This window comes from Rhineura floridana, chromosome 3 (assembly GCF_030035675.1).
Source record: "Rhineura floridana isolate rRhiFlo1 chromosome 3, rRhiFlo1.hap2, whole genome shotgun sequence".
NCBI classification, from domain to species: Eukaryota; Metazoa; Chordata; class Lepidosauria; order Squamata; family Rhineuridae; genus Rhineura; species Rhineura floridana.
In genome coordinates this window covers 36,498,152-36,525,029 of record NC_084482.1, presented here as the reverse complement: position 1 = coordinate 36,525,029, position 26,878 = coordinate 36,498,152, and the positions used below count along the sequence as shown (strand labels likewise).

General features: G+C 41.5%; 1 protein-coding gene across 7 annotated transcripts; it reads left to right on the top strand.

The window, feature by feature from the left end:
* Positions 1 to 25,999, top strand: TMEM100 (transmembrane protein 100). Of its 7 annotated transcripts, none has more exons than XR_009761232.1 (6): positions 1 to 97; positions 867 to 955; positions 8,291 to 8,367; positions 10,981 to 11,152; positions 20,023 to 20,951; positions 25,643 to 25,999. XR_009761232.1 is itself a non-coding variant. In XM_061615316.1 (6 exons), exon 6 carries the CDS (start codon positions 20,094 to 20,096, stop codon positions 20,496 to 20,498), a length of 405 nt encoding a protein of 134 aa, XP_061471300.1. In that variant the 5' UTR covers positions 1 to 97; positions 867 to 955; positions 8,291 to 8,367; positions 9,329 to 9,594; positions 10,981 to 11,152; positions 20,023 to 20,093; the 3' UTR covers positions 20,499 to 22,752. The 7 variants fall into 7 exon arrangements, 6 of the variants coding, with proteins under 6 accessions (XP_061471300.1, XP_061471301.1, XP_061471299.1 ...); XM_061615316.1 differs by lacking the exon at positions 25,643 to 25,999 and adding an exon at positions 9,329 to 9,594 and having other exon boundaries at positions 20,023 to 22,752; XM_061615317.1 differs by lacking the exon at positions 25,643 to 25,999 and having other exon boundaries at positions 8,291 to 8,356; positions 20,023 to 22,752.
* The last annotated feature ends 879 nt before the right edge of the window (positions 26,000 to 26,878 follow it).

The window sequence follows — 26,878 nt, the reverse complement described above, 5'->3', positions numbered from 1 at the left end:
ATACTATCAGCATTTGAGTTCTGTTTGTGTTCAGTGTGGGCCTGTTCAGAGAATGTGCATTGCCTGACAGAGTAAAGAGAAAAACAGATCTTCACAGGTCAGTACAGGGCTATTCCCTTTTGTTTCCCTGGGGAGGGGTGAGGGTGTGATGTTGAAGCTGTTTTGCCACGGCTAGCACAAGATTCTGTCCCTTTAGAGTCACACAGCACAGTTTTTTAAGGTGTCAGTATTATGTCAAAGTTTAAGGATATAATATAATGACAACATTTTTAAATTTTTTATTATGTCTTCTAAACGTTTGTTAGATGAGTCATATGGAGTGTGGTCTCTAAAATATTATATTCTGCTTATGTTTAAGACCACAGTGTTTTCTCCTCTATATTGATTTGAGTCTGTTTTAATGTTCGTAGCTCCTGAAGAAGGACAAGTTCCGAAACGTGTCGAGCTCACAATAAATTTCATCTAGCACCAGAGCTTGTCTCTCTTTCCTGCCCTTTGTTAATTGCCTACTTTTCTGCACGCATGTATAAGTTATATATATTACACATGTGTGACAGTCAAATGTAACACTCTTCACAGAAGAGCCATTTTCATTTCTACAAGAAAGGCAATTTGCCATGGGTGAAGTAGCCCTGAACCTCTGCTAAAAGAAACCATCCTGAATCTTCCATCTATTTTCTTTCTGTCTCGAGCAACAAAGGTTCTGTTTTGTTTTGCAAACGTCCTTCAGCGGTGCCTCCCCTCGAGTAACCCCCAATCAGGGGAGTTCTATCTGCTCCCTCCCAGAAAGCTTTCCTTTAATCTTGTGAAATTGTCTCCGGTCCCTTGATCTTTTTTTCCCCCCTTTTTCTTTTTTAAAACTCCAGCTCAGCAGTTTGTTTACAGTCCCTTGCCTCCCCGTTCTTCTCCGACTGCTGGACAAGTGTCTGCTCAGTTCCATTCTGGACAGGCGAAGGTAAGCTTGCGCGCACAGCATGCTGACTCGGCGGGGGCTTGGTTAAACTTTAAAGGGAGAGCTTGTTGGAACTTTCCGGGGAGAAGTTTTTTCTTCTTCTTCGTTTTTGGTTAAGGGAAACTCTTTGCTCCAGCTGTTGATCGGCCGGGGGAGGGGAGGAAACTGAGTTCACAAAGCGTCCGTGGAGGACGAATATCTGCAAAGCGTATGCTCAATGGAAGAACGATCATCCCATCGGAACTTTGAAAGTGGGTCCTTCTTTTGTCGGCTTTTGCTTCAGTCTCGACAGAACTTTTAGATCCAGTCTTCTCTGCTTTTAAGAAGAAAAAGGATCAGATATCCCCCTCCCCTTTTCTCGCAGGCTAAATTTCGCCTGCATTTTGTGTCAAAATGGAATGCTATGGTACTCTGATACAAAATGCTATTATTTCTATTGGTTGTGATTTCATTTTCTTAAAGAAATGAAGCAATTTGCCTGTGATAACCTTCGGTGGCGGCGGTGTGTGTATTTTGATGAGAGAGGAAAAACTGGGCAGTGAGCAGTCTTCTGTAGGTGTTTGGAATAGACTCTCCCCCCCCTTGCTTGATTTCCAAGTCCTGTTGCATTCTCTTCTTTAGGCTTTTAACAGGACAGCCCTATCCTTGTCTATTCAGAAGTAAGCCGCATTGTGTTCAGTGGGCTTACTCTCAAGTAAATGTGTATAGGATTGCAATCATACTTGAGAGCAAGTCCCATTGAGCACGCTAGGGCTTACTTCTGAGTAAACATGCACTGGACTGGACAGTGTAACTGGAACTCGTTATTGTAACTGTAAGCATTCTTCAACTTTGAAAAGGAATGACCTAAAAGTGAATATATCCGCTAAAACTAAACCTGGATTTTAAGAGCTGGTTTCTCCTCCAGAATAATAGGTGTGTGTGGGGGGGGGGGGAAGAGTGGAAGAATGTAAAATGTCACTTTCCTATGAATCCACATTAGAAACTTACTCTTGAACTGAGATGTCTGCTGCCTTGTGAAATAATGTTAGATATTTTGCATAATAAATAATAATAATATTAATTGTTTCATTGTCCTGAAGTTGAAAAAAATGGGCTGTTGCTGTTCTGAGCTCCTTTCATTCTACACTTTTCATTGTGCACTATACACAGGACAAGAGGGGGCGTATTTTTTAAGAGGAAAGGGGAGTTGGAGGGGCCATGAACTCTGTTTGATCTTTAATCCTTGGACTTTTGTCTGCAACAACCCCTTCAAACACACAGGAGTGTCCCTGTTCACAGGACTATGTTTAACAAAGGATCTGATCCTGTAGACTGTTTTGTTGGTTGTATCACCTGATAATCATGGGGGCGGGCAGAATGTGGCTGGCAAAGAAGGGGCAAGGTGGACAGGTGTGCGGAAATAGAAACTTTTCACTTGTACATTATAATCTTCTAAAAAGCAACATGTATGTATTTCACATTTATTTGTTTATTTAAATGAATAGGATGGGAAGATGGGTGGGGAAGCAATTTACTCTTCTTTCCCCTTCCCCCATTCCCACTTATACAAACAATATTATTCTAAGTTATAGAATTAAGGCAGCCAATCTTTGCATGCTGTGGTGGAGTCAGTTCCATTGAACTCAACAGTGTGTGCTTCTGAGCAAGGCGCCTGAGATCACATTGTAACTGCTGACAAAAGCTCTTTTATAACCCTTGACAAATTTACCTCTTAGTCACCCAGGAAGATTTTTTTTTTTTTGCACCAGGTCTTTCATTACTAGTACCTAATATATTTAAAGAGGAGCAAGGAGCTGAGTATTCATGGCAGTTCACACCCTTCTCTTTAAAACCTCATGCAACAAGTGTTGTACTTACTCACAGAGAGATATTTTATGCTGCTTCTTATCTGTTCAGTGACACTCTTCTTTTGCTGCACTTCATGTACCCCAGGGGTACATCCCAGTGTGAAAGCAGGTTCTGGGGGTGACCACAAATTAATCCTTGGTTTTCTTTATTACTGTTTATGCAGCCCCAGGAATGTGTAGGCACTGTATAGGGGACAGAAGTGCCTGGAAGGTTTGCAAGTTAGACAGGTCTTTGTGAAGCATAAGGAGGATGTTGGCATTTGAAAATGTGTTGTTAAGATTGGTGGGAGGAAAATTGTTGAGGCGATGGAGGAATATGTAAGATGAGGCCAAGGTAAATCTGAAAAGTGGCTGAAGATAGTCGTATCCTCCTACCCCTCAAAAAAAAAAAGCACAGAATGTCATAAGACAGAGCCATTTTTTTTACCACAGTCCCCTACTGCATTCCCTGTCCACAAGTACTGCAGTGATTCAAAGACTTGTAAGATTTTCTTGATCATAGGTGACAATGGGACAAAATTAATGCATTACAGACCATCACATTGTCCTCCCATTCTGAAAAACCAGCTATTACCTAGCATTGGGTAAAGAAAATAAATTGGTGTTGAGGAGGGTATGGAATAGATTGGACAAGCATGTTGTTCATGCACATGGCAGAAGGAACAAGTAAAGGAGTAGGAAAATACCATTTTTCAGCTTGAGCCCGACTATATTCTTTCAGAAGTAAATTTTCTTGAAATTGTTGGGAGATTACTTCAAAATAAATATGCTTAAGATTGCATCTTTTGACTGCAGTCCTAGTCCCACTTACCTGGAAGTAAGACTCATGGGACTCAACAGGACTTAAGTCTTAGTAGACATACTTGAATTGCACACATCAAAGTAACATTTGATGTAATATTTATCGTCCAAACTACATTTGCTCATATTCTCTATTACCTCTTCTTAATCAGTCCAGATGCATGGATAAATGTTCAGTTTATTCTTAGTGTCTTACAAAATTGGTCACATTTAAAAGTGCTTACTCATATGCACTGCTTATACTGGGGGGTGAGTGGTTCCAGCTAGCTCACATCCAGACTGTGTCCATTGGTCCATCTAGTACAGTACTGTGTACAACTAAGGTAAGGAAACTGTGGCTCTCCAGATGTTGTTGGATTCCAACTCCCATCAGCCCCAGCCAGCAGACCAATGGTCAGAGAGCTGATGGGAGTTGTAATCTGACAACATCTGGAGAACCTGCTAACCTGTTCTATGCTGACTGGCAGTGCCTCTTCAGGATTTCAGTCAGGAGTCTTTCTCCAGCACTACTTAGAAATGCCAAATATTGAAAGTATGTGCTACAGTCCTTCCTTCCCCTTTAGCTTCAAGAATGTCACAACATCAAGTGTACCCAAAGCATTCCCTATGAGGCCCATCAAGCATGGAACACCCCATTCAACCTTCTGCACATAGCACGCCAGTTGTGATTGTCTGTAGTCAATCTTCCTGTAAGGCCACTAGTGAAGCAGACTTCTTAGGAAGTCTGTCTGTCTGGTTCCAGCATCCAGACTCATTCAGGGCACTTGCTTCTCCTATAGCTGTTTTCCTGCTGTACTGCTAGATCAGACGTTGGTGGGAAAAGGTGAAGGAGATACCAGTACAGTAACAGCCACTCCTTTGGGCTGTATCACTAGTGGAGGTAGTCTCTAAGCTGCTGTGAAATATTGGGAAGATTGCCACATCTCCTGGAAGGCTTGCTGGTATCATTCCTGGATCATCATGCCTGTAGGACATTTTTATTATTTATTTATTAAATTTATATCCCACCCTTTCTCCCAGAAGGAGTCCAAAGCCTCAGTAAGGAAGTAGAGATTTTTGTAAGGATTTTTCTTCCATATCAAACAACCATTTTGTATAATAAAGAAAGTCACTGCATTGTGACACTCATATACACTATCCATCCACACACTTATGCCCCCTACACACAGACAGACACAAACAGGAAGGGGAAGGAAAGGGAGGAAAGTCAAGAGTTTTTGCACTAGCTCCTAAATTTGACAAATCACCATAAACTGTGAAGCTCAGGCACATTGCTCAATTCCAGTTCAGGCAAATAAGTCCATGTATGCAGACCAAATGTCAGAGAACTTCTCATCCAGCTGCAGCCCATGAAAAGCTGCCCACTCATACGCCACCAGTGTTAACAGATCCTCTGACCACTGCACAATAAGGTGGGAGAGAAGCTGTTTCCAATATTGCAGCATCGGTTGCTTGGCCACCATCAGTGCCTGTAGGATCCAAAGCTGTTGCCCCCCCAGTGAGGTCCCATAATACCAGAATATAGTTCAACATCACATTAACATCTGCAAATGTCAAAGATCTCTAGCATTAGATGAATGCACATAAGGACCAGAACGGGTTACCACGGGGCAGGACCATATCATATGTACCAAAGATGCTGGAGATGTGCAGCAGTGCAGAGCTTGGAAAAGTTACTTTTTTGAACTATAACTCCCATCAGCCCAATCCAGTGGCCATGCTGGCTGGGGCTGATGGGAGTTGTTGTTTAAAAAAGTAACTTTTCCAAGCTCTGCAGCAGTGCCAGCAGTTTTCAGTACCTGAAATGGGTTCTTAGTGAAGCCGTTGAGGGGCCCAATTTTTGGTGGATTAAGCACTGTTTAAGGTCCAAAGACATTACTTGCACTGAAGCCAAAACTGCCTTCCGCTGTTGCTCCCTTACTGGAAGGTCTAGGTCCCTGTTCCACTCCTCCATAAGAACCCGCCAGTCAAACTTAGCTTTGTGCAGGAGTGATCAATACATGCTTGTGCCTGGTTTGTCATGCTCAGCTGAGGCAACCAGGTCCTCCAGCAACTCTGGAGGTTATGAGGCACTGAGGGCTGCAGGGCCAAATACAGTAGTTAACTGTTGCAACTAGATGTGGTGCCAGTGTGCTGCCCTGGGAAGGTCATACTGCTCCTGCAAGCTCAGAAAGGGGAGAAATTCTCCGTCCTGCCTGACCAAATGGTCCGGCATGTACAGGCCTTTTCTCACCCACAAATTCCATGAGAAAGTCTTACCCCAAATCTTCAGGCAAGGATTCCCCCAAACGGTGAGCCTCTCATGAGTATAAGAGTCAAATTTGCATTTCCTCACCAGTCTGTCCCAAGTCTGCCATACTGCCGGTATGACTGGTGGGGCAATACCCCCTCTGATATGTTGAGAGCGCTCCAGCCCCCCAATGGAGCCACATAAAATATTTCTAAGTTTCCCCATGGCACAGCAGTCAGTGGCACCAGGTACTGCTACCTCTGTGCACTAGTTAGGAAGAAGGTATGAAGTACCCCTAGAGATGACAAATGTGGAAGAGTGCCATCAGCTGAAGAAAATGGGATTGGCTCCTTAAAGCTTGCCTAGAAACCATCATTCAGTGGGAGATTTACATATGTATGTAACATTCTCCCATTGAAATCAGCAGGACTTGCAGCACAATCTTGTAGGTATCTATACAGAAGCAAGCCCCGCTAAATTCAAGAGGCTTACTCCCAGGCAAATGGGTATAGGATTGCAGTCTTGGGCACTTTTAACTTTGAGCGGCTTGTGCCGTGTTGTTTCTGATTTGGAATGGCTAGTATGGGGGCTGGTTGTGGTCACTCTTGTGTCGAGGGAAAGGTGCTCTGCACATGCCTACAGGTGATCTTTTCTTATGTTACATCCGCAATGACAGAGCCCAAACACTGGAAATATGTTCTTGGGCTGGCTAAATAGCTTAACCATTTTAGCCATTTTCCTTGTTTTCGCTTTTTAAAAACAAGTTAGAGGCCTGTTTTTCTAATTCAAATGAGCCCTGTGTTAATTTCCATTTATATTTGCTCTGCCACCTCACTTTGCTAAATTAATGCCAAAGTTCTTTGTGCTTCCAGTAATGTAAATAGTTATGTACAGAATGTCTGCAACACTAGGACCACTGTTCTCAGTAATGCAGAACAAAATGTGGCGTGGTTGGGGAGGTAGAGAACTCTGGGTGCTTTCAGACTGTCACTGTTTCAGGGGGGATTTAATCACATACAAGAAAATTCAGGTTGCGGCATTACAGTTGATTGGGAAGTCAGACTGTTTGCGATAAAGAAAATGGCAGGAAAATGCACTAGAGAATGTGGGATAATGCTTGCTTTGACACAACATACTCTAACCTTCCCCGCAAACAAATAGGAATGAATTCTCAATAAATAGGTCCTCTGAAAGCACCCTCTGTCTCCAGCCTCTTCAAACAATTTAAACCTTTGTCAGTTTTTATCCTTGGAAGTGAGCCTTGGGATTTTCTGGGCTTGGCGGTCAAAGTGAAATTCATAGGCTTGCATCTCAGACTTTGCCTTGAGGCTGGTCAGTTTCATCTCTCCATGGGGTTCTCCTTTTTGCTGGCTGAGTACAGCCCCCTCCCTGCATGCGCTGGAGCACTTATCAGTGTGGCTTTACAACCAACAACAGCAACAGGTAGAAACGGCAAGAAGGAAAGATTTTGTCCCACTTCCATTCCATGTGAATGACATATTGCCTCTGGATTGGTTCTTTCCAGACTGTAGGTGGTGGAGTTGAACATACTGAAACAAATACGGCATTCTTGACCACATGAAAATGTAGGAGAGTGGGAGGCATGTGAGGCAAAAGTGGTGGGTGGAAGAAGGTGATGCTTGACCATCTCTTGTTTGCCACTTCTCTTTTGAAAATGCCACACACATAGATGTTGAGGCTAGAAGTAAATTCAGCTTTTTCAAAGTGGGAGTATTTGCAGAGGAAAACTGGCTGGTGCAAGAAAAAATTGAATACCCGTCAAAGATTCTCCCCTGCAAATTCCCTCCACTCCTGTATCCATGTTTACCTGTAGGCACTCGTGTAGAAAAGACTTTGTCAGAATAATATGAAGTTCTGCTCTGCCATTGTGTTGTAGTAGAAAGAGTGTTGGAACTGGGCTGGGAACATCTGGATTTGAATTCTAGTTGTGCCATGAAGCTCATTGGGTAGCTGTGAGCAAAGTAGCCTTCTCTCATCCAAGCCTTACTTAAACTCACAGGGTGGTTATTAAGGTAAAATGGGATAGCAGCATCTAGATCACCCTGAGCTCCTTGGATGAAGGGGTGAGGTACATATTTAATAAATAAATTAAAACTGCCTGGATTAACTCTACTTTCAATACCTGAAAACTAATTCTTGGAATAGAAAATGACATTTGTGATTTTATTTATTTATTTATTAAATATATAGCCCACCCTTCCTCCCAAAGAAGCCCAGGGCAGAAAGCAATAAAAGCATTTTTAAAACATCTTAAAAACAATTCCAGTACAGATCCTGACTGGGATGAAGGTCTCTACTTAAAAGGCTTATTGACAGAGGAAGGTGTTCAATAGGCACCGAGAAGACAACAGAGATGGCACCTGTGTAATGTTTAGGGGAGGGAATTCCAAAGGGTAGGTGCCACAACATTAAAGGCCCGTCTCTTGTATTGTGCAGAACAGACCTCCTGAGAAGATTGTATCTGCAGGAGGCCCTCACCTGCAGAACACAACGATCAACTGGGTATGTAAGAGGTGAGATGATCTTTCATATATCCTGGTCCCAAGCTGTATAGGGCTTTTAGTAATTATTAAATCAGTTTACGTGCATCCCATCCTTTCTCCAAGGAACTCAGGGTGGTGTACTGACTTTATCCTTGCAACAACCCTGTGAGGTATATTAGTTTAAGAGATAGTGACTGGCCCAAAGTCATCTGGTTGAAGCTACATGGCCAAGTGTCGAGTAGGGATTTATTTATGTATTACATTTATATCCCGTCCTTCTTTTCGTGACAGAAACCCAAGGCGACTCGCATGTTGCATAGACACAAGATATTGTATGTACACACATGTATGCCAATCAGAAGGTGCGCCTTCCCCAGTAAACTATCTCAGACTCTACAATTGACAGGTGCGGTCTTGTCAGTGGTGATACCACTGGGGGCTGCCCAGTCGGCGCTGAGCCGTGACAGGCCCTTCTTGGTGGCCGCTCCTTGTTTGTGGAATTGCCCTCCCTGGTGAGGTGTGTCTGCCTCCCGCATCACTGACATTTAGGAGGAAGTTGAAAGCATTCCTGTTTAGCCAGGCTTTTGATGGCATCCCTGAGATCACTGGTTGAGAGAATATTTGTCACTGTTTTGAAGAATGCTTTTTAAATAGTTGTTTTATCATAATATGTGTGCCACCCGGGGCTCCATCAGGAGGAAGGAAGGGCTATAAATTGAATAAATAATAAAGTGTGTTCCTCATTTGTAATTTGTACTCAGGCACAAAGTATCTGGCCCTAAAAACGTTACCTTTGAACTTTCTGTAAGTATTTGGATCATCCCTACGGGGATTTTGCTAGCTGTGTCTGGCCCTTGAGGTAGAGAGAGAGCCATAGCCGATAAACCCTGAGAGCTGAGATACTGAAAATAAAGCACATGTAGTTGACATATTCCACTCTTTCACTTTTATTTGATGGCAGGCATAATACCAGGGTTTTGTTTGTTTTCAGGTTGACGTGACCAATACCCAATACCAAAGAACACGGTAGCCTAGGAGGGTGCAGGAGCTCCACATGTGTGGTGGGGCTCTGACCAGCACAGCATGTTACTGCACGGCAAGGAGCAATAATGAGGCAGGACCCTTCAAACTAAAGGATGCCTGGCTGCCGTTGTGTACTCCTATTACAGTTGTTTCAGCTCCTGTAGTTTTGAGAAGCACAATGGAAAAGGAAGGGCAGATTCATGTTTTCAAATGCCACTGTTAAGACTGCTCATCGTGGGTAATAGGAACAGAGAAGCTGCCTTATTTCCCAAGTCAGACCATTGGTTGTTCTGGCTGAGCATTGTGTGCACACACTAGCACCAGCTTTCCAGGATTTCAGATGGAGGACTTTCCCATTTCTATCTGGAGGTGTTGGGGATTGAACCTGGGACCTTCTGCATGCAAAATGGATGCTCTGCCCCCGAGCTATGGCCCTTCCCTCAAGCAATCACGGTGCCGCATATTGTTTTTCCACTTGAATATCCCACACATTTCTAACTTGCCCTGGCTGCAGGGTTGAAATGGCCCTAACAATCCTCCACAGCCACACGCGCATAGCAAAGGAATGTTGAGTAAGCTCGGCAACAAATCTTTTGCTGGTTCAGAAGGTTAGCCCGGCTGCCTGGCGGTTTCACACCTGTTGCTCCTGTTGACAATCACTTTGGCTCCCTCTTTGCTTAGATGCATCACGGAAAGCGTCTCTCTGAATTCTGGCTGATTTAAACGCAGGTGTCGAAAAAAATCTCTTCTGTCTCAAACAACTCACATTTAAATAGAGCCCTTTCCTGAATGGAGCAATCCCTGCCCCTTCTGTCACCACCAAATGGGGCATTGCTAAGTGGAGGGCCTTGGGGTGTTAACTAGTCGAGAAAAATACTCAGAGGGTGGTGTGGCTAGCTCTAGAGGACACATGCAAGCTCCCACTGCTATGCTTCTCCCCACATTGAGGGAAATGCAATCCTTGTGTTTCAAATGCTGCAGGGATGGGTGGCTGCTCAAGTGACTCGTGTTTCCTGCTCTCTCTGGGGGTGCTTCCAGACTGTTGCTATTTTAGGATGGGATTCAATCACATTCTGGCAAATTCAGGTTGTGCAATTATGGTTTACTGGGAAGGCTTATGCAACAAACCCTCTTCCCCAAAAGATTGGACTTTTTTGTGATAAGGAAAGCAACGGGGAAATGCCCTGAAAAGTATGGGATAGCACTTGCTGTGATGCAAAGTCATTTAACCTCCCAGCAAACAAATCGGAGTGAATGCTTATTGAATAGCCAGTGTGGTGTAATCTCCCTGCAAAAAATAGTAATAATAATCGGAACAAACTCTTAATAAAGGAGTCATCTGAAGCACCCTGTATCTCCATCAGATAAGCCGACTTACGGAAAAAATTATTTGGAATGCTTAAGGTGAACAAACACAGAAGGACTTACCAGATCAACTGTATTTTATTAAGGGAAATCCCCAAAAACCAGAATAAGGGAAGGAAAGATCCTGAAAGCTGTGTGTGTGTCCCATCCTCTGTGAAACAGCATACTTTTCCTTACACTGAGTGCTCCTATACAGTTTGTGTAGCTTGACTATTTTATAGTTCTGATTTAACACTCCCCCTCCTTCCTTTCTAGATCGCCTCTATATATGGTTTGTTGTCCAGCTTTAAAAAGAAAAAGAAGCTGTTAATTTTTACTATTTGGGAGAAAAGGAGAGGGGGAAAACCCAGCTGAGAATTCTTGAACATATCATCATTTCACCTTTTTGCTCACAAAGCCAAACCATGATGGATTTCCTATGGATAAGGTAGGGTATGCAGGAGGAGACTGCTCGATTGCCTGTTGTTTTTAATTAAAATGTGCATAAATATTCATAGAGATATAGCAATTGCTTTGAAAGGAGGGGAAAGCACTATGTGCATACCTTGGCATAGCATCTTAAAGGGAGTATTTCACCTCTGGTGACACCAAAAGAAAAATGCCTCTTCTAAGCAGGGGTGTAGTCATCCAGGATCTCAGGGGGTCTTAGATCCCCTTTTGGGGAGGCAGCAGGGTCCCAGCAGGGTCCCTATGTCTCCAGCATCCTATCAGCCAATCAGCATGAAGAGGAATGTGGTAGCCTCCCAGAAGAGTCTTCTAACTTGCTTTCTTGCCCTTTCCTGCTGTCTGGAGCCAATCAGAGTGAAAGGAGGTGAGTCAGCCACTGAGAAGACTCTTTTCAGTAGCTAACACTCTCCCCTTTCATGCTTATTGGCTTTTAGGGCATCTGTTGTTGTGGGAGAAGGCATTTACAAGGATCTCATCTCAACCCAGCAGCAAAAAAGGGAGAGGGAGTGTGGCTACCATTATCATGAAAGGACCCTGCACTTCTGAATTTGCCACAACACCACTTCTTCTAAGGTGGCATCTGTCACAAGTTAACACCTTCTGTCACATGGTTAACACCTTTTAAAACCATTTCAAGCAGTGTCTAATCATTTAATCTAACCAATCAAATCACTAAATGTTGTAGCTCTAAAAACAGGGCATTTAAAAAGATTCAGAGGAGAAACAGTGTGGGGAAGTATCCTACCTCCTCTGTCGGAGGCAGTGTGTCTCCGGGTGCCAGTTGCTGGCACCGCAAGTGAGGAGAGTGCTCTTGCGCTCCGGTCCTGCTTCCCAGAGGCATCTGGTTGGCCCCTATGAGAACAGGATGTTGGACTGGATGGGCCGCTAGCCTGATCCAGCAGGGCTCTCCTTGTATACTTAAGGTACAGTGGCTTAGTTGCTTGGGAGCTTTTTGAAAGTGTTGACAACTGGCAACCCCGGCTAAGTCGGGCACTGGCTGAGCTGGAGCTACCGAAAGTAATATGCACTTCTAAATATGAGTTGCATGCCCCCACTTTCCCTATAACTTTGTATAAGTAAGTTATTTAAGTTATTAAAACAATGGGGAAAGGACTGGAACTGTGTGGGATGTTTCTGGCAAAGCTCTCAGTGGTAGGGCATTTGCCTTCCATGGAGAAGGCGCCGTGTTCAGTCCCCGGCATCTCCAGGTAAGGCTAGGAGAGAATCCTGTCTGAAATCCTGGAGAGCCACTGCCAGTCCGTGTAGACAATACTGAGCTAGATGGACCAATGGTCTTGCTTGGTATAAGCCAGCTTCCTAGGTTCTTATCCCCCACCTCCAAAACATCTGCAAAGATGCTTAGGCTGCAATCCTACACCAAATTGTTTTGAGAGTTAGCCTCACTGAAATTTTTTTTTATATATTTTTTAAGCTTGCACTGTTAAGTGTGTGCACAGGGAAGTCTTAGCCATGCATCTGCTAAGCATGACTGTTCGACATGTAGCTGTATAAGGAATGACTCTTTGGGAACTTTACTATAATATGCCAATATATTTTTGTTCTTCTCATAGGAGGATGTACGTAAGTGTTGTATGAAATAACATGCTATTAATGTTCACGATAAACACAGGCAGGAGCTTGCTTGCGTTCATGCACGTTGGTGGTCTTAAAGAGTATATTTAAGAAAGAGTGTTCCTTATAGCCCCACAGTTGTGTGTGGATGTGTCGATTCCTGTTAGAAGATGATTTGGGACTGGGGGAGCTTTGCTGCCCTCGTGGAAAATTTACTACATGTCCAAGAATATTACTGTGCCAGCCCAGTGTATGTGACCCGGCCTTTACCACAGTTAAACGCTAGATACAAACTGTTTGGGAAAAGAACTTCTGGGACATACAAAGCTGCTTTATGCTTAGTCAAACTATTGATCCAGCTAGCTCAGCACTGTCTACGTTGGCAAGCGGTGGCTCTCCAGGGTATCGGACCAAGCCAAAGAGACTGGAGTCTTTCCCAGCCATACCTAGAGATTTCCCAGCGGTACCTAGAGATTCAAACATGACCCTTTTTACACGCAAAGCATGCACTCCAGCACTGAACTACAGCCCTTCTGCAAAGGCCATAAGTTTCATTCTGCGTATGAAGCTTGGCAAAGCTGCTGCTGCACAACTTGCGCATTATTTAAAAAATATGCACTTCTCTGTGTTTTGAGATACCGCTAGTCTCCTGAGTTGTAACTCTGGAAAGACATGCAGGGGCATGTCTAGCTGTATGACATAGCACAACCCAATACCCTTTTTAGCCAGGTAAACTTGTGGCACTTGCACCAGAATTAGGCCATCCCTACCCTAAAAGTATTCACAAGAGATTAAGCTATTTAAGATTCACATGTGCAACCTCTTCATTAAATCAGCTAGGGGCCCTTCATATATGTTATCCATGCCTGGATTCCCTCTTTTTAGAAAAATATAAAGAATGGTTTGTTCAACGTGCTCCTTTTCCTTTTCTTTTAAAGGATCATGTAGCAGGTAATATGAAAGGCTACTGCCAGTCAGAATAGACAATACTGGGCTAGATGGACAAATGGCCAGACCTCGTAGAAGTCAAATTTCCCATGCTCTGGAAGCCTTTTTTTTTTTTTTTTAATGGATTCATCCCACGGCATTGCTGTAGCATTAAAGTCCTGCACAATCGGTCATTGTAATATTACAGTTGTATGACTGGAAAACTGCTTCCACGGCATTGCTGTTATGTGCAAAGGACACCTAGCTGATACAATGAGGAGACTGCAGGCCTGTTTCTCAAACTGCCTCACTCTTGGTTATCCCTTTTCATAATAGATGCCTTATGCAGCAAGAGTGTCACCAGTTTCTGGTCTACCTTGATAAGAGCTAAAAAGCCTGTGGGCTTTTTTTAAAATTGGCATTTATCTTCCCCTATCTAGGGTGCCTGTGTGTTCTCCTTTACAGAGGACAGTCCTCTGCTTGAAGGTACCCTCTGTTTGATGGGCTGTTGTGTCCAGCAAGTCTAGTTTAAAGATAAAGGGCTATAAAAAGGGAGGGGAGAAGACTTGACATTGCCCATCAACAGTTAGTACCTGGACCACAGGTTGAGCAGGCATTCACAGGTCACCTGGTCAAAGTCTCCCCCGCAAGGGTGAGATGTATTAGATTTCCATTTAAATTTTAGTCATTGTTTATACATTTGGATCCAAATCTTTTGGCATATGCACATTTTATGCAAATCTGTGCCATCTCTCTTTTTTGGGGATGCTTTTCCTTCCTTTTTTGGCAAAAAAAACCACCCTTGAAAAATTTCTTTTATCACTAATAATATTTATATAGCACTTTCCTTGCTCAGATGGAACAAGCTGCTTAGTGCTAGATTAACTACAACCATATATGTATACACGCACACACACACAGGATGGGATCCTTTGGCTGGTGCCGCTTCATAAGCATTCCATCGACCTAAGAGGCAGTATTGATTCAAGTTCGTTCTTTGTCCATTAGCTGCTGCTTTTACTGATCTGTTTTAGCCCTCAGAAAAATATTGTTCCTATTGATATTTTCTTTCATAATATTGATATTTTGAAAGGATATATCGATAAATGAAAGAAAATACCAATATTTTGAAAGAATGTTTTCCAAGCAGAAGAAAGCAAGTCACGTCTCGTCCACATTAAGGACTCTAGGCTTGCTGAGGAGTAGGTGGGAGGCAATGATAGCTGCTTTCATTTCCAAAAGGAAAACAGCCGGTCTGCTTGCTAATGTGAAAACTGACTAGCCTCAGTCACAGGAGAGGAGGAGGCAGTGGAGCTGCTTTCCTTTCCTTTATTTATATTTTGAAAGAATATTGATGATTTGAAAGAAAATATTGATAAAGAAAAGTGGCTTTTCCACTTCTGCTGTGACTGAGGCTGGTCAGTTTTCAGGTTAGCGAGCAGAGAGAGACTGGCTGTTTTCCTTTCGGAAAGGAGAAAAGCAGCTTTCAGTGGCCCTAACCCCCACTTTCTCCTTGGCAAGCCTACAGCCGTTAACATGGGGAAGACTTGGATTGCTTCCTCCGGCTTTGGGGAGGGAGAGAGGGGGGGAAGGGGGAGAGAGAGAGAGAGAGTGCTTTTCTGTGCTGTGTTAGGGGAAAGCTGCTGAAGTTTGGCGCAAACAGCATCTCTCCACAAAGATGGAGAATATGTGGACCACTGAAAAATCCAGTGCTAAATTCAAATTCAGTGAAATTCTTGCCTATCCCTAATACACGCACACACGCACATGCACACACAAACATTCTGTAGTTTTCTTGACGTCTGTTGCATTTACATCTTGGAGCCAGATTCAGGTAGAAGCTGAGATTTCTTTCACATCCTCCTTGGATACAAAGATTGTTGAAAGTAATTTAACCCCCTTGGTGATCATATTGTTTAAAGAGAGGCAATTCACTGTATAAGCAGGGGATGTGTACTATGCATAGTACATAGGCAAATACTACATTCTGTATATACCCAAATTGTCTGAAATAGAACTGGGATGTCCTTTTGTGCTAACACAGTCTTCCCACTGCATCCATATGGTACATAGCCTGTAGTGATCACCTATAGCGATCAACTTTACTGCACATTCAGTACGATGATGAAGCGTGACGGGGTGATAAGATCCATTTCAACATATCTTTAGCCGTCTTTAACCAATATGATTGAAAGCTCATTCTGATTGTACAACAGTTGAAAGAGAAAGCTGCCTATTGAGAACCTTGAAACTAGTTGGGATATTTATTGAAAGAAGAATGCAGGTGTATCCAAACCAATGCCACGTTTTTAAAAAGAAAACAAACTGTTTCTCAAAATCTAAAACTAATCAGATTGCCTCTCCTTCTCTAACCCCAGTTAAAAACACTGAAAGGGAACACTTGTCATCAAGGATATTTTTTCTACTGAATGACACTGTTAAATGGAAAAAATTGTCTTAAGATATTATTTTACTGAGAATAGGAAAGCTGGAAGAGTAACCTAAAGTGGGAATGCAGATACAAAAAGTAGCTGCAGCAATCTTTACAGACACTGGGTTGTATTCAATGAAGTTCTACTCAGAGTAGACCCATTAACATTAAAGAGCCTAAATTAGTCATGCCATTAACTTCAATGGGTCTTCTCTGAGTGAGACTAGTGTAATCAGAATATTTGCAGGCAGTGAGCTTGTTACTATTTTATTTTTGTGAAGAATGCTTGATAAGCAAAGTTAAACAAGCTCCAGTACCACTGTGCCCTCGGAAATCATAAATGAATACTTGGTCTTGCTTGTTTGGCACTGACAGGTGACATCTGTTGATTTAGATGGTAATGGCTGTTTATTAGGCATCAGGCAAGAACAAAGGCTGATGAGAAATGTGCGTGTGCAAGGGAAAAAAAAAGATGTGGCATGCATAACGACTTTGTTTTAAAAATGCATCAGTATTGGATGCTTTATAGTGTAAAAAAACCTTCCCGGGTTTCATCACTATTCTCTTTGTGTATAGAAGACACAAGGGTGATTTCCCCCTCATTATAGCATTTTAAAAGAGCCTCAGAATGTTAAACTGTTGATTGCTGAGATATTTTATTCACGCACAATATATGTATCATTCCCCCTAAGAACAAATTTAATGCCTATGAGTTTGGAAGCAAAAATACAGTAGAGCCCCGCTTTCCGGCGTTCCGCTGATGCGGCGGCTTTCAATCAGAGGAAATTCCCCGTTTTAAAGCCGATTTTGCCATTTTGCGGCATTTTCGCGCGATGTGACCCATTATAGTCAATGGGTTCCGCTTTACGGTGATTTCTGCTTTACGGCGGGGGCCTGGTCCCTAACCCACCGTATAAGCGGGGCCCTACTGTAAGGTACTTATTTATTTATTATTTAATTTGTATCCCGCCCTTCCTCCCAGCAGGAGCCCAGGGCGGCAAACAAAGCACTAAAAACATCATAAAAACGGATCTTAAAATACATTAACACAAAACAGAGTTAAAAACATTTTTAAAAAATGTTTAAAAAGGGTTAAAAACATTATTAAAAGACATATTAAGCAATTCTAACACAGATGCAGACTGGGATAGGTCTCAACCTAAAAGGCTTGTTGAAAGAGGAGTCTTCAAAAGGCAACCAAGAGGTCTTCCATATCTTTAAAAGTTGGGCAGGGGGAAGAGAGAATTCCACCTTTTGTTTTTTCCCATTACAGAGTTGCAAGAACACCTGCACTTGGCTGACTTTCTCTTCTCCTAAAGATACAGGATCAGTCTCAGGCCAAGAACCTGGCAACCCTAGGCTTAGTAGATTTATATAAGCCTGGTTGAACAGTGATTGTAGAGGCATATGCTGCCTGTTTCTCCACCACCACTAGGTGGCACTCAAAGAGGAATAGTAGACCAGTTTGCTTTGATTAAGTTTTTTATCAAGTAGCATACACAGGTGCAAATGGTGAGTTGTATCCAGCACAGCTGTTCTGCTAGCGCAGCAGACGTCCACTTGTGCAGTGCAACCTTCCTCACTAGTTCTATCACCTGCAGCCCCTGTACCCCCTCAAAATCTGTTGGAGGACCCTCTGGAGCAGATTTTTTTTTTGGGGGGGGGGAGAACACAAGTGGAAGAAGTCCTGCTGCGCAAGGAGAACTCCATGCATGCAATGTTGGATACAACCCATTATTGCCACTTTTATTGTTTGATCATTGGAAGCTGCCTCGAGTCTTGGAGAGGTAGGATCTAAATGTTCTAAATAATTAATAGATGCCTGCAGAGCACACTAGATATCTCTTGGTAAGGCATGAACTTTGAATGGAGTTAGACCCTGGCAACCTCACCCTAATGATCTGTTTCAATCTCATCCCCCTAGGGCATTGGAAACAGGAAGCTGGGTGAAACATGACGTTTCCTTTTGAGGGAGATTCTCACCACGTGAATATGACCAACATTAGGGGACATTTATATATGTACTTATTTAATAGGATTTTTATTGCACTCATCAGCTGCCCCCCCCCAAAAAAAGCTCCCAGAGCAGTTTACATAGATCAGAAATGAGATAGTTCCCCAGGCTTATAATCTAAAAGTCATGACACAAAAGGTAAAGGGCTTGAGAGGGAGAAGTCAGGTGCTAATTCTCAGTTACAGAGTTTAGCAGGTAGTAATTCTGCACTTCATGAAACTGGATCTAAGAAGCACAATAGAAAGTCTGCTGCTTCCTCTCTCTCTGGTAGCCTCAATGATGGCAGCTGGTAGCTGGAGGGTATGGGTGTGTGGGCTCTCAACTGGAGCTGTCGCCAGGCACAATGGCTACGATCATCAGTGCATGGAGGGGAAAGGAGAGGTCGCAACTACTTGCTCCATTCCCAATCGTTATACTTTGACTGAGTCTTCCACATGGAGTCTGCACACATACAAGCTGTACATTTGCAGGCATTAAGTGCGATCCATTCACCATGTGGAGGTCAGTAGCAGGGCAAGCAGATGAAATCCCCACTTCTTCTTCCAACTGATTTATCTCCTGAGTTTGAGCCTCTGTGCAGGGCTTCTGTGGCTGGAATTGGGTTATGCTTGAGGTCTAAATGATCATTTTATAAGGCGTTGGGTAAAGAATGTGACACCCCCCCCATCAAACTGGGTGGTGACCATTTGGACTTACTGTTTTGCCTTGTAATTAGGCCCTCTTGCTTGAGTAATCTGGGATGTTTTGCTTAGTAGACCCCTTACAATTCTGTACTTTGTGGATGTTGTGCAGCTACCAAGCTTGGGTCAATGAGATCTACTAAACACGTTGTCCACTTTCTATAAACCATCCATGCAGCCAGCTAGGAAAACAGTAAGAACTGGCAGCTGTGGGTTTTACTGTCTGTTGAGCACTACAGGCACATAGAAGCTTTTTGAAACTGGAGATAACCAGGGTTTGGGAGTTTTGCATTGCAAAGTGTATGCCTGACCACTGAGCTATGGCACCTCCTCAGTGGTTGAGATGCAACTGGCCTTGCTTACAGGGTATGTATGTGTGTAGAGAACACTCTTTTTTTTTGTCCTTTTCAGCCTTTTGATGTTATGTATTTAACATTACAGAATAAATATCAGGGGGTACCAAGGAGCCATAGTTGCTATTCCTTTTGCTGTTCCAACAATCTGACCAAAAACATTAGCAGAGCTTCATGAACTGCAATAAATGCATTTTCAGTCAATCACTGTAGGGTGCTTCCAGGCTGCTGCTATTTTTGGGTGAAGCTCAACCATTGTCAAATTCAGGTTTGTAATTATAGTTGATTGGGACAACATCTTGCACAACAAACCAACTTCCCCAAAAGATCGAACTTTTTGCAGGAAGGAAAGTGATAGGAAAATGCCCTAGAAAGTGTGGGATAACACTTGCTTTGATATAGTGTCATCTAACCTCCCTGCAAACAAATCAGAATGAATGCTTATTAATTAGCCAACGTAATTCAATCTCCCTGCCAAGAAATTGGGATGAATGTTCTGGTTGTCTGGAAGCTCCCTCAACTAATATCTTGAGTTGAAACAAGCAACAGCCTACAAGTGGCTTTAAATTAATAACAACTGCAAACAACAAGACTCCTTCTCTTTCCCAGCTTCTAACTCAATAAGCAGGAGCTGGTGAAGCTAGGTCGAACGGATGCAACTCTGGCTTCAGGCCTAAGACTAGGTCCTGCTACTAACATCTGGCCAGGAATAGTAGGGGGTGGATCCTCATCTTCCCACTCTCATACTGTTCCTGGCCAAGCAGTTCCTGACCCCCTTGATAATGGTTTTGCCACCCTTTTGCTCCTGCATATGAATCATTCCAAAGTTTGCCCTAAAATACTCATCTGTTTAAATGCTTTTTCTTTCCACAGCTGAAACATTTCAAACAGCACCCAGTCTACACTAAGCATTGTCGCCACCAAGTCCAATCAGACGTTGCAAGATGACAGATGAGCCTATCAAAGAGATCTTGGGAACTTCCAAATGTCCTCAATGTGCAACAATGGAAAAGAGCACCAACAATGACTGCAGGGTCACAACCGTACCGCTGGTGAGTGAGTGCCAGCTGACAGCTGCCACAGGGGGAGCCGAACTCTCCTGTTACCGTTGCACGATCCCCTTTGGGGTTGTGATCCTCATTGCTGGGGTGGTGGTCACAGCCGTGGCGTACAGCTTCAACTCCCATGGATCCATCATCTCTGTGCTTGGGCTTCTCCTCTTGTCGTCAGGACTCCTTTTGCTGGCCTTGAGCGCGTTATGCTGGAAAATCCGACAGCGGAACAAGAAGGCAAAGAGGCGAGAAAGCCAGACAGCTCTAGTGGCAAATCAGAGGAGCCTGTTCGCTTAAAAAAAAAAAACTGCAAGCAAAAAGGGATGGAAGAGAGGTGGATTGCTGAATGGACAAGCCTATTTATTTTCATTTGGGCTGCAAGATATCTTTTATTAACAGACTGAATTGGATTTATTTTAAAAAGTAGCTAAAATATGCTTAAAAATTCAGGAATAATTGGTTTCTGTTTAATTACAAACCTATTTCAAGATGCACTAGGATTGGTGTTTTCAATTGTTTTCTCTCTCTCTTCCCTTTCAATATTTTTCTCCATTTTTCAGTTACCCACCTTGTATTATGATGTTCAAATCTTAGTGTCTCATATTTCTAGGGTGAAAAAAAAAGCCCTTCATTTTGTTGTACAACACCCAGGTAGGATGGCCCAAATGGAAAAATGTATTGTGGTCAAAGACAGCAGCCGGCAACTGCTAATATTACATCTTAAAGAGTCGATCACATGACAGGAGCCAGGTAACACACAACTACCAGACCTCTCTTGTATGGTAGAACTTCATGTTTCATGTACCTGTGTGAGAGGAGTCTGCTTTATTTATTTATTTATTGCACTTGTATACCGCCCCATAGCCGAAGCTCTCTGGGCAGTTTACAGCAATCAGAAACATTAAAACAAATATACAATTTAAAACACATATTTTAAAAACAACTTAAAACACAATTTTAAAATTTAAAATTTTAAAATTTAAAACAATATAAAAACAATTGCTAAACAATTTCACCTGGTTATATAACCAAGAGAGGCTTCCACTCTTTGAGAAATATGTCTATCGGTTTTTTTCTAAGTGAACAAGTCAATTTGTCCATCTCAACTAAGTCCATTAATTTCAATAGCCATTCTTCCATTGTAGGTATTGCTTCCATCTTCCACTTTTGCGCATACAACAATCTTGCTGCTGTAATCATATATAATATTATCCTTCCATACTTCTTTTCTAGTTGTTTGTCCGTAAAGCCCAATAGGAAAAATTCTGGCTTTGATTGAATATTTATCTTTAGGATTTTTTGTATCATCCCACCTATCTGTGCCCAAAATAATTTCACCTGGTTACATAACCACCACATATGATAGAATGATCCTTCTTGATACTTACATTTCCAGCAAATATTAGGAATGTTATTATACATTTTTGATAACTTTTCTGGAGTCATATACCAATGGTACATCATTTTATAAAAATTTTCTTTAAGATTATAACATAATGTAAATTTCAGCCCTTTTTTCCACATGTTTTCCCATTGTTCCATTTGTATATTATAACCAAATTTTTTGTATTTCACATGATTCCGTTAAGTTGCCATTAATAATTATCTGAGCTTTCTGAGATGTATAAATCGACTTGATCCATTTAATAAAATTTTCTCCGAAATCCATTTGTTCCAGAACCTTAAACATAAATTTCCAATTCAGATTGTCAAACGCTTTTTCCGCGTCCAAAAAAATCAAAGCAGCTTTTTTATCATTTCGTTGTTCTAAATATTCCAATACATTCAGAACGTTCCTAATATTATCACGTAATTGTCTTTTGGGCAGGAAGCCTGATTGGTCTTCCTGAATAAATTGTTGCAATACTATTTTCATTCTTTCTGCCAAGATCTTTGTAAATAATTTATAATCATTATTCAATAGAGATATCGGTCAGTAATTTTTTGTTATAGTTAAATCCTGTTCTTCTTTGGGTATTAGTGTTATGTTAGCATTTTTCCAACTCTCAGGTATTTCCCCCTCTTTCAGAATCGAATTCATTGTATACTGTAGGGGTAGTAAAAGCTCCTCTTCAAAACATTTATAATATCCTGCTGATAATCCATCCGGACCCGGTGACTTTCCTAATTTGACTTTACTTATGGCTTCAGATAACTCTCTTAACGTAATAGGACCATTAACAACTTGTCTCTGAAGATCTGTAACTTTAGGCAAATTCTGTTTAAATAAATACTCTTCTATCTTTTCAGAGGAAAGTTCTTGGCATTTGTACAAAGTTGAATAGTATTGATGAAAAACCTTTAGAATTTTTACATTATCTGTCAACACCTTATCTCCTTCTTGTATCTTTAAAATAAGATTTTTTCCCCCTTCTTTTCTTAATTTGTATGCCAACCACTTCCCTGGTTTATTTGCAAATTCAAAATTCCTTTGTTTGGCAAAAGTTATTTTTCTTTCAATTTCTCCCACTGTTAACATTGATATTTGATTCCGTAACATTTTAATTTGATTTACAATCGAAACTTTAGTTGGGTATTTTTTCAAATCTTCCTCTTTTCGTTTTATTTCATCCAGGATTAATTGCATTTTCTGTTGTTTCTTCTTTTTTATTTCAAAATTAAATTGGATAAAGTATCCTCTCATAAGTGCTTTACTTGTGTCCCAAACAATAGCTTCATCTATTCCTTTATCTAAGTTATGTTCAAAAAACTCTTTTAATTTCTCTTTACCCTAACTTCTTTTTTTAAAAAATTAATATCACGGGGTTATGATCTGAAAAAGTTTTTGGTAATACATCCATCTTAGAAATATCTTTCACTAAGTTTTTAGACATCCAAATCATATCAATCCTCGAAAGGGTTTTATGTCTGCAAATTTCCAGGACAGTGCCCTTTCATGCTGCACTGGGTTGTGAATGATTGTGTTGCCTCGTTGCAGTCATTCAAACTTTGCCAACCCGAATAGCCTCGCCAGTCCCATTCCAGCCAAGCATGTTCTCAGCTGGCACCATCCACAGAAGGACCCTGGCCTAAGGCCCCTTTACACAGCTCAAAAGGACAGGGCACAGTTTGTTCTATAAAGAAAGAACAAGACTGCTTCCAACAGAAGATTTTTTTTCATGAGTTTGACACAATAGCAAGAGAAATCCAGAAGTTGACAGGAGCAAGAGACAGAAAACAGAAACAAAAAAAAATCAGTACTCTTGCCCGTCATCATCCCTGTCTGCCCCAACCTCCTCATAATCCTTTGAGTTTCCTGTCCTGAGAAGTATTCTTTTTTTTTTTTAGTGCTTTATTTATTTATTGACTTCCGATTTGTCGTAGATCAGCTATACAAATATAATACATATCAAACCTGTCCCTTGATACATTACAAAATCACTTTCCTCCATGAACTATCTTAATTATTTTGATTAATCATCAAATCCCATTATCATCATTTCATTTTGATCTTTCCGCAAAAAGTCCAAGAGAGGCTTCCACTCTTTGAGAAATATGTCTATCGGTTTTTTTCTAAGTGAACAAGTCAATTTGTCCATCTCAACTAAGTCCATTAATTTCAATAGCCATTCTTCCATTGTAGGTATTGCTTCCATCTTCCACTTTTGCGCATACAACAATCTTGCTGCTGTAATCATATATAATATTATCCTTCCATACTTCTTTTCTAGTTGTTTGTCCATAAAGCCCAATAGGAAAAATTCTGGCTTTGATTGAATATTTATCTTTAGCCTCGCCAGTCCCATTCCAGCCAAGCATGTTCTCAGCTGGCACCATCCACAGAAGGACCCTGGCCTAAGGCCCCTTTACACAGCTCAAAAGGACAGGGCACAGTTTGTTCTATAAAGAAAGAACAAGACTGCTTTCAACAGAAGATTTTTTTAATGAGTTTGACACAATAGCAAGAGAAATCCAGAAGTTGACAGGAGCAAGAGACAGAAAACAGAAACAAAAAAAAATCAGTACTCTTGCCCATCATCATCCCTGTCTGCCCCAACCTCCTCATAATCCTTTGAGTTTCCTGTCCTGAGAAGTATTCTAAAAAATCTTGAGGCGAGGAGTGTGGGGGCATTTCAATCATAAGTAAAAGTGAGGAATTAAGGTTGATGTAGCAGTATAAATCCTGAGAGTATTTAATATAATAAAATAACATACAACACAAATTTGACTGTATAACAAAATATATCTGGAGTCAAACAAATAAAGTTTTTGATAAAAGTATAGAGCAAGAACAATTAAAAGTATGGAAGTTGTTTCTGATATAGGTCAAAAATAGTTGAAGTATTCAGTTTCTTATGCTGTGAAGGTATTTTCAAGAAGGTCCAGCCAGACGCGTTTCGACACAGAGTGTCTTTTTCAATGGCCTTAAAGGTAGGAAAAGTATACAGCATAATGAAGTATGTGCCTTAATAGAAATTGTTATATATAAAAAAAGAATGTAGTATAAAATATACATACTATACAGATGGCTCTCAACATAAGTCAAATATAATATAATATCCAATGAATTCTGTAAAATGTATAAATATACATAAAAAACATTTTACTTGTTTTGTTTGCAGCATTTCAGTCATGACTACTGGATGTGTCAGTGGCAATCTTCCATAAATTAGGTAGGGGCCATTGCCATAGCCACATCTTATGAGAAATTGCCAAGGGGAAAGGTTAAGTGCCACCTCCCACTAGCTGCCTCTCTGCTTCAAATTCACCTAGGAAATGTAACCATCATTGTTTTCCTACAGGCATTCCTGTGCAATGTGTAGATCAGGGGTAGGGAACTTGTGTGGCCCTCCAGATGTTATTACATTCCATCTCCCATCAGCCCCAGCCACCATGGCCAAAAGACAGTTGTAGTCCGACATCTTGAAGCCCGCAGGTTGCCCACTTCTGGTGTCGAAGACCCATCTTCTGAATTAAAAATAGCAGTTCCACTGCATGCCATGCTAACCACATGCATGCTTGGTTTGATAAAGTATTGAAAATTGTCCTCCTTGCCATCAATCGGGAAAGCAGCCTTGGCATACTTTCCTCACTTCTTTTTCTAAGACAGGAGGAATTTTCCTGTCTGGCACCTTCCCTGTTCCCCACCCCAGAAACACACTCCTTACCTTCCGAGGTAACACCAAATGTTTGAACAACATTGGAAAATAATATTGGGAAAATCAGGGACGTGATCCAAAGGTGCAAGGAACCTGCTCCAAAGTAATGTCCACTATGTGCTCTTTAGCACAGTTTTTCAATAGACAACAAGCCTATGAATTAGCCTTTCCCAACATGGGTGCTTCAAAATGTTGGACTACAACTCCCATCAGCTCCAGCCAGCATGGCCAATGACCATGGAAGATGATGGGAGTTGCAGTCCAGGAAGATGTGGAGGGTGCCAGGTTGGGAAAGGGCTGTCATGCACGGCTTTGATTGACATAGTGTTTTTTTTTTTAAAGGATCTGTGGTAGCTGCATCAGCCCATTCATGGGCATCAGCCTGTTCTTGGATATCAGCTCAGCTCTTCGTTTTGTTCCTGTGATGTTTATCTGTGGTACTTTGTAAAGAGTAATATTGAATTTCTTTTTTTATTATTATTATTATTTGATGAGGGGGGTTGCTATTGTTTAGACACAGGATTCTCTCTGTACTAATTAGCCCAGAATAAACAGCAAGGTAGGTGTATAGCTCAAAAAGGTGACTTTTTTTTGTAAATTAACTATTCTAACATTGTCATACTTAGCACTTTGGGGTGTTTTGATATAAAAATGGTTTTTAAAAATTGTACCCTTCATTTTAAAATAATAAACAATCTCTGCTGCTAACCTCGTCATTTTCATCCTGATCTGGAGCTTTTTGTCTTGTGCGCACAAGTCTTCTCTGATGGACCAAGTGGGTACACTTCACAATGCTTCTCCTGACCACACTGAATTTGATGGCTGCATCTCATACAGGAGAGAAACCCTACTGCCTTCCAGGGCCTTTAGCTGATGTCTGTCAAAGGACACCTACTGTGGGACAATACCTGAGTGCTTCTTGAGCTGTAGGTAACTTTTTTGCACCTTTAAACACATACCAATGCTTCTCTTCTGCATTTAGGGAACATTAAGCTGCAATCCTGTACTCATTTACCTGGCAGGAATCCCAGTTGTACTTCTGAGTAAACGTGTACTGTATAGTTTTGCTGCTATTGTTAGGGGATTTGGGGGGGGCGGGGTTAGAGTTTTCAGTAATACTGATATGCTTTTAAGGTCTAGGCAGATGCCCTGATCCAAATTAATAATAGAAGTTTAGAGCTGGAAGACATATTAGAGGTCATCTAGTCAAACCTCCTGCTCAGTGACATAAGAAGCTGAATTTATGTTCAGTAGATTCAGGTCAGGAAAGAAAGTACTTCCAATGATGCAAGGATTGCATAATTTATGGAATTCACTGCCAAAGGGTGTGGCAATGGCTGCTTTAAAAGGGTGGAGGAAGAAGTTAAATGATAGTGAAACAATTTATTTATTTACTTATTTATTACATTTATATACCACCCCATAGCTGAAGCTCTCTGTGTGGTTTACAGCAATTAAAAACATTAAAAACAAATATACAAATTTAAAAACACATTTTTTTAACAAAAAACAATTTAAAAACAAAGCCTCTATTTAACCGCTAAATAAACCCCTATTTAACCTCTAAATAAATATATT

Bases quoted from the DNA above. Each gene is read 5' to 3' on its own strand.
- TMEM100 (XM_061615320.1), top strand. From the start codon at position 20,094: ATGACAGATGAGCCTATCAAAGAGATCTTGGGAACTTCCAAATGTCCT.